The sequence below is a fragment of the Aureobasidium melanogenum genome, assembly GCF_000721775.1.
Source record: "Aureobasidium melanogenum CBS 110374 unplaced genomic scaffold scaffold_22, whole genome shotgun sequence".
NCBI classification, from domain to species: domain Eukaryota; kingdom Fungi; phylum Ascomycota; class Dothideomycetes; order Dothideales; family Saccotheciaceae; genus Aureobasidium; species Aureobasidium melanogenum.
This window is the reverse complement of record NW_024470074.1, coordinates 90,527-105,027: the sequence shown is the minus strand read 5'-3', so window position 1 is coordinate 105,027 and position 14,501 is coordinate 90,527. Positions and strand designations below refer to the sequence as shown.

The 14,501-nt window shown below is 48.6% G+C and overlaps 5 protein-coding genes across 5 annotated transcripts; 2 read left to right on the top strand and 3 right to left on the bottom strand.

The window, feature by feature from the left end:
* Positions 1-213: 213 nt before the first annotated feature.
* Positions 214-771, top strand: M437DRAFT_77694 (uncharacterized protein; the record flags this gene model as incomplete). Its single annotated transcript, XM_041026856.1, has 1 exon — positions 214-771. One exon carries the CDS (start codon positions 214-216, stop codon positions 769-771), a length of 558 nt encoding a protein of 185 aa, XP_040876944.1.
* Positions 772-1,114: 343 nt separating this feature from the next.
* M437DRAFT_55623 (uncharacterized protein) lies at positions 1,115-1,903 on the bottom strand (the record flags this gene model as incomplete). Its single annotated transcript, XM_041022908.1, has 1 exon — positions 1,115-1,903. One exon carries the CDS (start codon positions 1,901-1,903, stop codon positions 1,115-1,117), a length of 789 nt encoding a protein of 262 aa, XP_040876943.1.
* A 2,469-nt stretch (positions 1,904-4,372) lies between these two features.
* Positions 4,373-5,162, top strand: M437DRAFT_68540 (uncharacterized protein; the record flags this gene model as incomplete). The annotated part of the gene is made up of 4 exons (XM_041025126.1): positions 4,373-4,449; positions 4,497-4,666; positions 4,727-4,954; positions 5,035-5,162. 4 exons carry the CDS (start codon positions 4,373-4,375, stop codon positions 5,160-5,162), a joined length of 603 nt encoding a protein of 200 aa, XP_040876942.1.
* Positions 5,163-7,950: 2,788 nt separating this feature from the next.
* Positions 7,951-10,161, bottom strand: M437DRAFT_55505 (alcohol oxidase; the record flags this gene model as incomplete). The annotated part of the gene is made up of 7 exons (XM_041022888.1): positions 7,951-8,678; positions 8,730-8,822; positions 8,873-9,086; positions 9,137-9,378; positions 9,444-9,576; positions 9,630-9,882; positions 9,935-10,161. The coding sequence occupies 7 exons, from the start codon at positions 10,159-10,161 to the stop codon at positions 7,951-7,953; spliced, it is 1,890 nt and encodes a 629-aa protein (XP_040876941.1).
* Positions 10,162-11,169: 1,008 nt separating this feature from the next.
* On the bottom strand, positions 11,170-14,497 carry M437DRAFT_55351 (ATP-dependent protease La; the record flags this gene model as incomplete). Its single annotated transcript, XM_041022853.1, has 3 exons — positions 11,170-11,346; positions 11,414-13,642; positions 13,694-14,497. The coding sequence occupies 3 exons, from the start codon at positions 14,495-14,497 to the stop codon at positions 11,170-11,172; spliced, it is 3,210 nt and encodes a 1,069-aa protein (XP_040876940.1).
* Between the last annotated feature and the right edge of the window lie 4 nt (positions 14,498-14,501).

The window sequence follows — 14,501 nt, the reverse complement described above, 5'->3', positions numbered from 1 at the left end:
AAATCTATTCTGTATTTAAGAACATGGCCTTGCCCACTTTATGACTTTTTTTGTTCCATCAATCGCGACTTTGTCAACTCACGCCAACACTATCTGAGCATCGATCAATTCAATCATATATCGACTTGCTACTACCGGATCACATACCATCAACGACAACTTTCACTCTCCATCAAAACCAACTACACGCGCTGAAAACTGAACACGTTCAAAATGCTCTTCTCCACCATCTTCACCGCCGTCGCTCTGCCTCTCCTCGCAGCAGCCTCGCCAATTGAGCTCGAACGACGCGCCGGAGGACCTGCCATCGTCCCTCTTGCTGAAAACTGCACACTCATCAACCCTCTTCCCCACGCCTCTCTCCACCCAGGCAACGCCACCATCTCCGGCTACCTTCCCTCGTCCAACTTCACCGATTCATACCACCTTTACTCCTGGTACATCCCTCAACCCGACTTTGAGTCTCAAAATGCCCGCTGGTCAAACTGCATCCAGCAGTGCAATGGCTTCCCCGGTTGCGTGTCTGCATTCATGGCCTACAGCGCTCCTCTCCCTAAGGGTTGGCTAGGCCTGGCTGGTGGAGAGTTGGAGATTGGCTGCTTCATGTACAACCAGACTCTGACACCGCTGGACTTTGTCGTTGCTGAGAAGGGTCAGTACGTCAACGCTACTGCTGGCAACATCTACTGCCCCAAGGCTGCTCCTGCAACTGCAAACGCGAGTGTAAAGTCTTCCGCTTCCAAGAAGAAGCCTGTCAAGGTTGTTGCCTAAGTGCACTCAATCTTGGCTGCCTGCGAGACGCAGCACTTCCTTTTGACCTCTTTCTCTGTTGATTGAGCGATCTTTTCATCATTTCCTAGCGTCATCTTTCCACGAAGCATTCTGATCTTTTGTTTGCATCTGAAACTTGGATTGAGCACGGGTTTGGTAATGGGCAAAGGGACAAAACAACTTTACGACGCATAATGATTAATGGTCCTTGGGTTATGACTCGGCGTTTTCTCTTTGAATCTCAAATAGATCAAGGCATGTCTAACAATGCATTTCGTATCTCTTCATCTTATCTTATCTATCTTGCCGCGTTCGTCCTCTGTCTTGTGGTGAATCATGGTTACTACGAGGTATACGGGATGATCGCATCACTCTGATCATGAGTATGATCATAAACATCATCAGCAATCTTATTTTTGTTTGGAGGAACATAGTCCACCAATTTGAAGAACTCAGCCATGGCAGGGTGTTTAGCCGCATCATTGATGTTGAAAGGCAGACTTCCTTGGTAGATCGCTCGAGTTAGCAGATTATCCAACTTCTCCTTCCTTCGTTGAGCGGCTCGATGTGCGAATGCAACTGCTCGTTCTGGCACAGATTCGGGATGAGAATTGCGAGCTTGAGGTCGCGGTCGTGGTTGTGGTGCTGTTGCTGTTGCTGGTGCAGTGGTGTGTTCAGAAGTTGTGGCGTCGTTCATGGGTGTATCTGTCTCGAGCCCGTTGTTCCAATCGCGTACGTCGTCTAGTGGTGTAGACAGCGCCTCATGTCTTCCACTTCCAAGGCCGTCCAGCAGTGTAGGCAACGACATATCGAATTGTCTCCTGATGGGTGTTTGCTGTTGCACATAGCTTCCTCCATTTCCCTCACCTGCTCCTCCATAGCTGGCAGTTCTCCTTTGGGGTCCGTTCAGGAGTTCCTCGGGCACATCGTTCAACTCATCGTTATTAGAGGCAGCTAATTCGGCTACGTAACGATGGAACTCGGGACATTGTTGCAGGTGCTTTACTTTTCGACTTGCGACACTGCGGGCAAGGCGTTTGTTCTTGCAGTGGCGGCATTCTACCATTGTTTGTTTTCCTGTGCTTTCGACTTGGTCGAATTGCATGGATGCATAGCCTTCTGGTCGTGGCATTTTGCTGGAGCGCGCTGTTGGCTACCGAAGGTGGATGAGCAGTCGACGTTACAGTATCTACATTGAGCAACGTGAGCAAGAGTTCACTGTTATGCACTTGGCAGAGAATCATGTTTCTATATTCGCAGAGCGGAGCACTGATGACCGCTAGCGACTTGACGACTGCTAGCGACGACGCAGACAGCACCTGCAGTCAAGTGTGTCGTCCATCGAGACTCTGCAACAAATGTCGGAAAGATAATGAGGAACGAACGGAACTTACGAGTTATGAAGCCTCTGGTAGGCGACCGACGATATCGACGAAGACGGATGGCAGCAAGGCACGTCCGCGACGGTGGGTGAGATGTGTCGTCGTTATCGACGGATTTTCGACAAGCAATGCGTTGGGAATGACTCGCCTGGTCTGTGCTCGAATCAATGTATGGGGGATGACCCTGCTCTCACTGAACATCTTTCTAGCACTATTTCAAACGAATTGGTCTGAATTTCATAATTTGTTGTGTTTCACAAGTAGCAGGAGTGACTGGATTAGCTTTTTGATGGATATTCAGGTTCTATTGAGCCTTGTAAGGACGTACGCTGCTTGAATCTTCAAGCAGGACAGGCTTGTGCACAAGTTTGAGGTAACTATCACCACGTTGCAGACCGAGGCATCCAAACGACAAAGACATTACGAAAAAAAAATGGGGATTGTCCTGAATCACCAGGCAAGAGGAGAAAAGTCAGAACATATGGGTGTCGCAATCATTCCATTGATGAGCTGATTACAGGGGTATCTCAATTTATCCTCCAATGCTCAAATGATTACGCTTCTCAAGGTCATATCGTAGTCGGTCGTAAGAGGTCATGTAGTGCTCAGTCCAAGGCATCGAAACATTTGTCGTTGGTGCTCAGTGCCTGGAAAACGTGTCGTGAATTCAAAGGCGTTTGGCTCATTGCTTAGCGGAAGCAGCTGAATTTGCCGAGAGAGAAGCGGAAAGGAGCGCGACGAGGTCCGTTCTTGTCGACAACAACAACACCACCACCTTTGAGGAACAGTCAGTAATGCTCGAAAAGCATCTCGAGAGACATAATATAACTTACCGGCGTGCTTGCCGCCCCAGCCCTTAGTCCACATGAGACCCATGTTGATATGTGAAAATTAAGGTTTCTGATGGTCTGCTTTGATATCGCAGTATTGATAGTCGAATCGTCAGATTGATTCGGTTGTCGTTTGAGGCAAAGATAGAGGATTGATGGAGTTGCTGAGGTTGTTTCGAGACAAAAGTAGGTGAATATATTCAAGGTCGGGTCACCAGTCTTTATCTATTTGAACAAGGACCTTGCTTTCCTATGTTGATCATCGTGAGGCTTTGCATGCAGGAGTGGGTTGTCAAACCAGGGATGTCTGTGGCTGTGCGCTTGCTTGGCAGCGTCATTGGATCGGCAAACGTCAGAGGCTTTGATTGTCAACATCGACCATTTTGGTGTTTTTTTTTGTGACTTGGCGAGTTTTGGGATTATCTTCTTTCTGACATCGATCTTGCGTTTGGGCTGGATGCATATGTCTAGAGCTGCAGCTGGTACACTGTCACATCAAGCGACAGCGTCACTGCATGTTTGTGCTGAGCCAATGATCCGTCGCATGGCCTACCTAGGGATATTCACCGATGGTCGTTGAGCAGAATATCCAGCAGGACATCAACATCAACGTTCAGAATGATGATATTCTTGCATCTGTCCTAACTACGTGGACATGAGATGAGGCACTCGAACACATTCGCACACACGTGCAGTGTGCATCGGTATTCATCGTGATCAAGACTCGCCCAGAGAAGAAGCTGTTTGCGAATTTGGCCAAACTACGTGGGCTTGAGGTGGGGTACTCGAATACATATTTGAAAATGTGCAGTATGCATTGGTATTGATCCTACTCAAAACATTCACTGAGACGGACTGTTTGAGGATTCGGCTTAATTACATGGGCTTGTGACGGAGCACCTAATTACCTCCGTTGGTACACTGGCTCTGCATCAGGACTGATTCTATTCGAGATCTTCTCGAGACTGACTGGTCTTGAAATTCGGCCTAACTACATGGACTCGCGATAGAGCACCTGTAGACATTTGTTTGTATATCAGCTCTGCACCCGCATTGGTCGTATTTAACTCTTGCACCAAACGGACTGCTCATTGGCTCTCCATTAGTGAGTGTTCATCCTAGACCATTAAGTACCTAGCACTGAGTTTTTGATATGACCTCTACAAACAGTCATTACTCTTTACTCCTTCACATCGTTCCTTCCCCTTCTTTACTTCTTACGTTTCTACTTCTTCTAGTTTGGATCACTGTCTGATCATTGCATAGAAACTCCTTCACGCTTTTCGATCGCCTTCCCATTCACGCCGAACCCTTGCACATTGCTCGCCTTTCCATCATCTCTTCGTTCACGCTCCTCCTTCCCTGTACACGCCGCCCTTCACTTGCAACATGGACAACAGAGCGCGCAGACATCAGAAGACTCAACGTGACCACCGCGCCGCCGAGGTACAGGAATCACTGCGAGCGTAAGTCCTTCACTTTCCACATCGACTTCTCTGCTCATACCCAACAGAGCACGCGCCGCTCGCACCGCACAAGATGCCTCCTCGTCGTCCACACTCGCTTTGAGGCCCGCCGATACTTCTGCTGCCCACGCCGGTGCTTCTGGGAGTTCAGTCAATCCATCTGCTGTTCACGTGGATCTTTCTGCCACCCAAGCCGGCTCTTCTGCTACCCAAGCTGGTTCTTCTGCGGTTACTGCCAATATCCCTGCACAATGAGCCTTCTCTACCGGGCCATCAGTCAGCATAGTGCCTACTTACGCAAGTGCTACTCCCATCCAAGCCTCTCACAATGCTGCTTCTGCTAGTGCCACTCCCAACCCAGCCTCTCACACTGCTGCTACTGCTAGTGCCACTCCTATCCACACTGGTGGTACCGCTAGTGCTACTCTTCCGTATCCTTCTGGCCCTATCCCCTTTCCCAACATATCTCCGTCTGATCCTTTGTACCCCATTACTCGACTAATGAGTATGTTAATAGAGCCCTCCGGAGATATAGCCATAACCAAGTTGTTAGATTAAGGGTCACCATGCAAACCGACGCTACAGAACTTGTCGCATTTCGAAAGGAAATCAAACACAATGCCGCCCACATGCATAAACAGAATTTCCGACTTGCTCCGCACTCTACCCCATATAAGAGCGGCACCACAGCAAGATCGTTCCAAGTTGCCTAGAGCCCTAGACAACACACGACTCGCACACAAACTCGACGTAGAGCTATAACCATTAGTCAAAAAGGCACTACCTTAACTTAGCATGATGCTATCTCGCCAACTATAAAGCTATAGCTTCTACCAAGGTCAAAAGTAGCAGTTAATGCGGGTTTGGATGCGCTAGCTCTAAAGGGTAAGGTTTACGTGTGTCCTAAGCCAATATGTCCATAGCATTTCCACTAGAGCACTACTAAAGGCGCCGTTCTAGAGCATCTCCTGCTATGCTCACACAGACTTCTCATACTATAAAATCGAGAATGTGTGTCCGTTCTAGTGCTAAAAGGGGTTTCACGACCTTGACTTTTGAAATAATACTTACGTGAATAATAGTGTGTTTTCGCTAAGGAGTTTAACGACCTCGCTTCCGATCTCGAAAAGCATATTAGAGCACGGAATAAAGATAAGCCCTTAGACACCTCTAGCTTCGCATATTACCCTTATAACTAGGGCTTTAAAACCTTGCAAGAGCTATTTCTTTATATAGTTAGCGGCATGTGTTCCTTTCTAGAGGATTAGTCCATTAACACTATGATTCCTAGCAAGGACGATGATCTAAGCCTACTAGCATTAAATAGGCCTGCCGAAAAGAGAAGAGCTATCTTTATATATAGGCATAGCTTAAAACCAAATTTTAAGACTTACATAGCAATATCTAACTCTAACCCCTACGTAGAAGAGACTATCGATATTGCGGAAGATCTCTTTCCGAAAGGAATACTCGATCGAGACGTAGAGCTTATTATAGTCTACGGCTACGATGTAAAAAGCTAGAGGATACTAACCTTCTACGATAACGTTAATCTTAAAACCTTCTTTACATAGTACGATTAGTTCTTTAAGGCCGATCGCATTAACGGCGACGCGTAAAGCGACCGCGCCAAGACTTTTTATCGATAGAAAGATATTCCTTCGCTATGTTAAACGAAATTAGGGACGCTATCGTTAGCGCACGTAAACCGATTGTAATTCTTATTAGTCTCGACGCATGGTTAGTTAACTAGGAGAGACTCGATCACTTCCTTAGGACATATTAGATATTTTATGGTCCTTTACACATGATTATTAAGGAGATAAAGACAAGTGGTACCTATCTAGCAAGAGCCGAGATATATAAGGAAGAAGGCGGTCTTCGTGAAAGCGAGCATATTTACGCCAACTTCTATAGCCTTAGGTACATCGGATATAACATGCAAGTCTATTCGGATTCTGTTATAAGGCCTTGGCGTACGTAAATGTTGGGCAAGCGGGTTAAGTTAGGCGGCAGATCGAGCTATGGTTAATAGCATGGAGCAAAGAGACGGCGTAGAAGTAGCGGAAGGAGAAATTAGGACAGTGATGGTGACGAAGACTACGAGGACGGGGATGATAAGTATGATGAGGAGGTGGACGGAGAGTAGTAGGTAAGAACAAGGCCTTATTTGCTTGTATTTCTAGATTAATGCTTAACGACGACGGCGATCAGCTGAATGAAAAGACCTTACGAGTTTTTGCTTGAAAACCATGATTGATGAATTATCCTCTGGGACAAAGATCTTAATGCTGAGTTGGCAGTTGATACATTTTTTCCATTTCTTTGTATTGCCGAGTCGATGCTTAACGACGACGGCGAGTAGTCCAATGAAAGGACCTTGCGACCTTTTGCTTGAAATCCATGATCGATGAATTATCTCCTTGGACAAAAGCCTTGACACTAATTTAGCAGTTGTGATGCCAAACTGCATGTAACAGAAGCCTTGGTGACGAACGACCTTCGGCGACTTCAACTTCAACGACTTTTTCTTCTTTAAGTTCTCAGTATGCTTCGGCGTGCGCGCAAAAGGTCAACAAATATGGAACATGCCTTAACGACAGAGGATGTTTCTCACAGGGGAGTCTCTCTAAGGTAAGTCCTTCGAGATGGAGCATGCGGCATTGCGACTCTGGTGGAGGAAAGGAGGTAAAGTGTATAGCAGACTCTACGGTCAACATATGAAACCATCATCCCATGCTACCCATTCCGAATTCCCGCGTCCATCCCGATCCTCGGACTGGCTAACATCAGAAGGAGATGGTATGCACACCTACGGTCAACATATAGTCTTGAGACTTTCTAAGTTTGACGAGCGAAGAGAGCTGAATACATCTCTTCAATTATCGGAGTTTCGGTCACAGTCACTGCACATCCCTCCGACTTTACCAATTTCTTTCTTGATATCTCTTCTCTTTGAACTACCTCGACAACAACAACATCAGCACCACACCTTACACATCTCACCGGTCTTTAGAAATACTCAGAGAGTCTGCGCACGCCATCGGTGAAGGCAGCTCGCTTCCACAGGAAATGTAAGTGAGCGAGGCTAAGATTTTAATCTTACGAACTCTGCTCTCCTTCGTTCCTCTCGTAGTCACTCCACATGACAAGCTTCACACGATCAGCATGTGATCTTCTCATCTATTAAAACCTTTCCCCACGACCTCGACCACTCCCTTTGAACTCCCCAACCACAATCTTTCGACATGAGCACGCCTGCTCTATCAGCCGAGAACAGCGGCGCAGCGCTTGTTGGATCGTCGAGCAATAAAACGGGTCGATAATCTCAGCTGCTTATCTAGACTCTCCGTGAGCATGCTTCTACTTGCCGAAACAACTGTGCCTTTTTATAGTCTACATCTCGTTCTTCGCTGTGTTCGGAATCCGGCGAAAAGTCACAGAAATAACTACCTGGGGCAACCTCCTCCCAAGTCGCCTTGATGATATCAGCTGCCTATGTCAAAAGTCAGTAAGATTTTCGATTTCTGACTCCTGGTCGGGAGAGTGACTCACCTTCTCCGCAACAGCATAGACACTACTACTGCTATGCCCAGCGACAACCATAGGAAAGATACCCGCATCAACTATCCTCAAGCCTTTTGTACCATATACTCTCAACTGAGCATCTACAACACCACCCCATTCTCTTTTCATCATCGCCGTTGTAGATGAAGGATGCTGCCACGAACTCGCCGCTGCGTTTCTAATTGCTTCTTCGATCTGCGCATCAGTCGAGACATTCCTACCTGGAAAAGTCTCTACAGTTCCCAAAGCTTGCATGGGTGGCGAAGAAGTCCACTTGCGTATCTTTTTGACTGAAGCAACTGCCACGGCCATATCCATGGGATGTGAGAATGTGTTGAAATTGACCACAGGGGCTGCCAAAGGGTCTGTGGTGTTGATATATATGGCGCCTCGACTGTATGGGCGAATCATGGCGAGTGGGATGGTGTCACCGCCTTCCCAGGCTATCTCTGCTACTGCGGCGTGAGTGGATGAGTAGAGTGCATCCAGGATCTTGGTCTGAGCGGTGTAGCCAGAAATGATGGTATAGTCAGTGGATAGAAGCGTGGATGAAAGATTTGTTGACGACGTGGAGTTGATGAGGGAACGGTACTGGGATGTGACGTTTTGGAAGGGGAGAAAGGCGACGGTGCTGCCGCCCAGATAAGGTATTGTCATTGGACCTGCAAGTCTCTGTCAGTTACCATGAGGGCAAGCAGATTGATTGAGCCCACCTGTGCGATTCTTGTAATAGATTTCCAGTTGCTCAGCAGCCCAACTCGCATTCGAGAAAACCCAGTCAGGGGTTGGAAAAGTATAGTTGCCATCTGCTTTGTGTCAGTACCACCTCATCACTGGCCAACACGAGAATACTGACAGCTGAATTCCATATACAGCGTTGGCTGATCTTGGAAATTGCTACCCACTCCTGGTAGATCCACAATAGTCTCGATGCCCAAGCTCGACAACAGCGGCCCGGGTCCGATACCCGAAAGCTGCAGAATCTGAGGGGTGCGAGCGGCACCTGCTGCCATGATGACTTCGCGTCCTGCTTTGACCGTGCTAGTCTCGTTCGTAGCCCTGGACATGAACTAGCCAAGCATAATCAGCACACGATGGCAAACAAGCGAGTATCACTCACATCAACAGAAACAGCTCTCAACTCTTGATTGAAGTTAATTTTCGTAACCAAATATCCAGTAACCAAATGCAAATTCTTCCTCACATTGGCGATAGGACGGTAGTAAGCATTTGAAGCATGTGATCTGGACTGATTCTTCGCATATGCAGAGATTGTGCTGTAGAAGGCACCAGTAGCTTCTCCATTGTTTGGTTGGGGATTCAAGGCAACACCAATGCTGTTCCAACCAGCGAAGAAGTTTTCTGAGTGAGAAGAAGGAGAAACTCAGCTTGTTTTCGATTCGATGAGATAAGGGGAAGTGTCTTACTGATGACTGGATATTGATAGTTCGAGAAACTGGATCCTACGGGACCGTCAATACCATGAGGCTCGAGGTCAGTCGAGATGAGTCCAGGGAACATCTCCTGCACCTCTTCAATTGGTGGTGTAAATGTTTCGCTCTGAACTTGGTATTAGCTCTCAATTCGCCACCCCACTCACGATATAAACAGACCTTCTTGAAATATGGCAACAGTCCATTCCATCCCCAACCAGGGTTGCCTAGCTGCTCCCAAGCATCATAGTCGGCTCTGGCTCCACGAGCAAAGAACATGCCATTCACCACTGTTCCACCACCAACCACATCACCAGTATAGAGAGGAGCTGTGCGATTGTTGAGACCGGGTTGAGGGATGCTCGTATCTGTATTGAGGTACTTGTTGGGTACAGCCAGACCTGGTACTGTGGTGCCGTTGTCTTGACCATCACTGTTTAAAAGTCAGTTCCCCTGATCAAGGAAGCAACAAAACGCAAACTGACAGGTAGCCACGTTCAATCACCAGAACAGTTATGTGTGGGTTCTCGGTAAGGCGATTTGCGGTGACAAGACCACTTGTACCACCGCCCACGATGATATAATCATAGCAATTCTCTATTTGCTCGGTGTGGTTCAGCACCACGGCATGAGGAGCGGAATGACCGAGAGGCGAGCCATTGCTTTCTGCGATCCGAATCAGCAATGCAAAGATTTGCGTGAATTTCCACATGATCAAGTGGTCAATTCAAGAGTAAGTGTCCCAAAGGTACTCGAGTACGAGAAAGGCGACAGTGGTGATACTTGAACATCGGTGGTAGTTTTGACCGGTCAAGCAAGGCTTCGTGCATGCTGACTGCATGCATGGAAATGCAAGAGGTAGATCCATCGTAATCCATACGAACTTGTGTGAGTATCTGGTTGGTGGAACTCCCAGGAACCTGTTTCCACCTGCTGGCTTGGTTATCAAGGTTCATGCTGTTATCTTTAGAATCATTGACCGAGGCTGTGTCTGGATGTTGATCTTCACTCGAAAACAAGACAAAACAAGCATCACTCACCAAGACTTAACAAGCAACTCCACTATCCAACTCCAGCAAACCAAAAACGAAAAAACAGTGTCTGCAGCAGGTAGGAATCGAACCTACATCTCCTCAAATCCATCCAAGTACCCAATACCAGTCAGGCGACTGGATTTACACCTGAAAGCCAACCCCTTGTGTTTGCAAGTTTGGGCATTTCTGTCACGCCTGACACTAGTCAGTGCGTATGGGTACTTGGCGACAAACGCTTGTGTTTGCAAGTCGTTTGATGGTGAGGCGCCCTAGCCATTGGGCCACCGCTGCTTGCTGGCGGAATATTCGGTTCTGTGAGATTATAAGGGACAGTGTTGGGTTCGCGTGTTCGATTTTGGATGAAGAGTGTTATCTTTTTGCCTTTGTGTGAAGGTTTGTGACAGCGATGGGGCGCAAGGTGGAAGACGAGGAAGTCTACGTGATACACAAAGGGCAAGAACGATTGAGGAAAACACAACTTCCATGCGAGCGACCATTGAGACGACCAGAGGCAGGAATTCCAGACAGAAAGATAAGCCAAAAAGAGAAGAAGAGATTTATTTATACACAATGCATCAAAGAACAAGAAGTTATTCGCTGGCAAAAATCGCACACAAAACACCTGGGCCCAGGTTATACACCAGCCGGTCCCCACCTTCTATACACAGAAACAAGTAACCAAGAATCTAGTCAGAGTCGTACTCTTTATCCTTGTCTTCCTTATCTTTCTTGTCCTTCTTATCCTTTTTCAGTTGCTGCTTCCAGATGTTGTTTGCAGCTTTAGCATCGACACCGGGGAAAACGAGGTCAAAGACTTCGTTGTACCATGCTACTGGTCTGCCCTCGATACCTTCCTTGATGTTCTGTTGACACAAGTTAGCAAATGATTATTTCTTGGAAAGGGTATGTGGGTATGTGGGTAATGCTTACCTCAGGCAACTCAATCCAGTCACTCAGATTGTCCTTGGGGAAGATGACCATCTTAGCTCCGGCTCGTTTCGCTGCTACCGTCTTTTCTCTGAGACCACCGATTCTAAGAACCTTGCCAGTGACAGTAAGTTCACCAGTCATGGCGACGGTCTGCTCCAGAGGTCTTCCAAGAGCAAGTGAAATAAGCGAGCAAGCCATGGTGATACCGGCACTAGGACCATCCTTCTGCACAGCACCCTCAGGACAGTGCATGTGTACTCTGGCGTGCTCGAAGAACTTGTTTTCAGGGAAGCGTTGAGCCAAGAAGCCCTTTGCGAATGAGTAGGCAATGGAAGTTGACTCCTTCATTACTGCCTTGAGATTACCGGTGCGTTCAAGAGAGGGGCGGGATTGTGCTGATAATGCGGATTCGAGGATGGTTTCGACATAGAGCGCTGCACCACCCATAGATGTCCAGGCGAGACCCATGGCGACACCGGGAGGAGTGGTTTCGTAGAGGCGATCGGCAGTGAAGACTGGAGGACCGACGTAGTCCTTCAGGTTGTCCTTTGTGACGCGAACGTTTACGTTTGATGGCACGGAAAGAGCGACGCGTGGTGTCTCAGCGGTCTCTTTTTCCATGTCTTGAGGTGTGTCTTTGACGTCTGAAGTGTCCTTTGCTGCTGCTTCTTGTGCTTCCTTGCCTTCTGGTGTGAGTGCCTTCTCTTCAGCAAAGGCATCTTCACCGAGGTCTTGGATAATCTTAAGTGCAGACTTGCGGTAAACCTTTTCGATCTGCTTCTTCAAATTACGTACACCAGATTCACGGCAGTACTTGTTAATAAGTTCGGCAATGGCTTCCTTCTCGATCTCGACATCCACGTCCTTGAGACCAGAAAGCTCTTTGGCGGCTGGCGAAAGGTAGCGCTCTGCGATTGCCATCTTCTCGTCTGCGACATATCCAGAAAGTTCAATCATTTCCATACGATCCAAAAGAGGGCGAGGAATTGTGTCAGTCATGTTTGCTGTGCAGACGAAGAGGACCTTGCTAAGATCGACAGGGACGTCCATGTAGTGATCGAGGAAAGAGCTGTTTTGTTCGGGGTCGAGGAGTTCGAGAAGCGCTGATGAAGGGTCACCTTGGTGGCCACGACCAATCTTGTCAACTTCATCAATAAGAATAAGAGGGTTCTCGGTCTGGCACTTCTTGAGAGCTTGAATGATGCGACCAGGCAGGGCACCGACGTAAGTTCTACGGTGACCCTTGATTTCGGCGACATCAGTCAAACCACCAACACTGAAGCGGTAGTACTGTCTGTTCAAAGCGCGAGCGATAGACTTTCCGATACTGGTCTTTCCGACACCAGGGGGGCCGACCATACACAAAATTTTACCCTCGACAGTACCACGTAGCTTGCCGACAGCGATGAACTCAAGAATGCGATCCTTAACATCCTTCAGACCGTGGTGGTCCTCATCAAGTACCTTCATGGCGTTCTTGATGCCAAATGTCTCGGCACTGCGCTTACCCCAAGGGATCTGAGTCAGCCAGTCAAGATAGTTTCTTGTGACGTTGAACTCCGAAGCAGCAGGCTCAAGATGCGCAAGCTTGTTGATCTCCTCGTCAAAGACCTTCTTCACAGGCTCAGGCATAGCCAACTTGGTAGCCTTCTCCTTGAAGCCTTCAAGTAGCTTATCCTTGCCATCGCTTTCGAGACCAAGCTCGCGCTTGATACCCTTCATTTGCTCCATGAGCCAGTACTCGCGCTGACGCTTCTGGATCTTGCTCTCAACATCCTTGCTAATCTTGCTGCTAAGCTGAGCGTTCATGTATTCCTTCTTAATGATCTCAAGAGCCTTGCTGAGTCTCTGCTCGATGTTCAGGCTGGTAAGGACTTCTTGTGCTTCCTCCATCTCGCCACCAGAAACGGCAGCGGCGAAATCAGCGAGTTTGGCGGGTTCGTCGGCGATGTTCGCGGCGGACTGCGACATGGCAAAGGCGGAAACGTGATCGCGGAAGAGCTGGTTGACACTGCCAATCTCCTTGCAAGTGTTGACAATCTCGGAAATCAGAGCGCGAATGGTTGGAGCACGCTTATCGAAGGGCTCGTCGGCAAGGTTGTCGACCTTGACCAAGCTGACTTGCCATGTTTTGAGGAAATCGGTAGGCTCGTACTGAGCGACCTGCTTCTTCTCGCCAGGAGTCTCGACATGCGACTCCTCAAAGCTAGCAGTCACGTCACCCTTGGACTCGACATCGGCCTCAGGCTTCTCGGCGGCTTCGATGGTAGCGGTGGCAACTGAAGGTGCTTCTTCAGTGGTGGTCTCGCCCTTCTTGGGGGGCATCAACTCGGTGAGCTTGATTCTGCGATGAGGATAGAGGACGGCCTGGAGAGCCTTTTCGTCACCATGACCGGCGGGGAAGGCTCCGGTGATTTGACAGAAGGTACCAACGTCGTAGACTTCGCTAGGATCGTTGATGACATCTGTGTTAGATTCGGGATCCTTCAGCAAGAATGCACCGACGTAGCTCTGGCCACGCTTGAGCAGCTCTTGCACAGCGGCAATGACATTGGGGTCGCGGATGGTGATAGCCTTGTAGAAGCCAGGGAACAGCGGCCGTTGTGCGATTGGGATGGCGAGGACTTGTGGGTAGACATCAGGCACGGTAGGCTTGACGAGACCCTTCTCGCCGCCCTTGCGCTTGCGTCCGCTGCCACCGCTTCCGCTGTCACCGCCCGCTGGTGCTCCGTCGCCTCCTGCTGAAGAGGCACCTCGGCCGTCGGGGATGGGTGTGGGTTCCTTTGCACGCGACTCTTCCTTGATAGGTTCTAACGAGTCCTTGCGATCCTTGGTGTCCTTATTCTCTTGGTCTTGTGCCTCCTCTTCTGGGTCGAGTTTCTTGGATGAATCATCTTTCCTGCGGGCAGGAGTGGTATGAAGCGAACGCGATGCGGCGAGGGACGAGTGGCGAAGAGACAGCGGTGTCAAAGGAATGCGACAGGGAGCGGTCGAGTAGTTGCAAGAAGCGGCAAGATGGTATCGCGAAGTGGCGTACAGACGCTGCGAGGACTGCAGGGCTGCTCTGCACTGCCGGTTCAACATGATG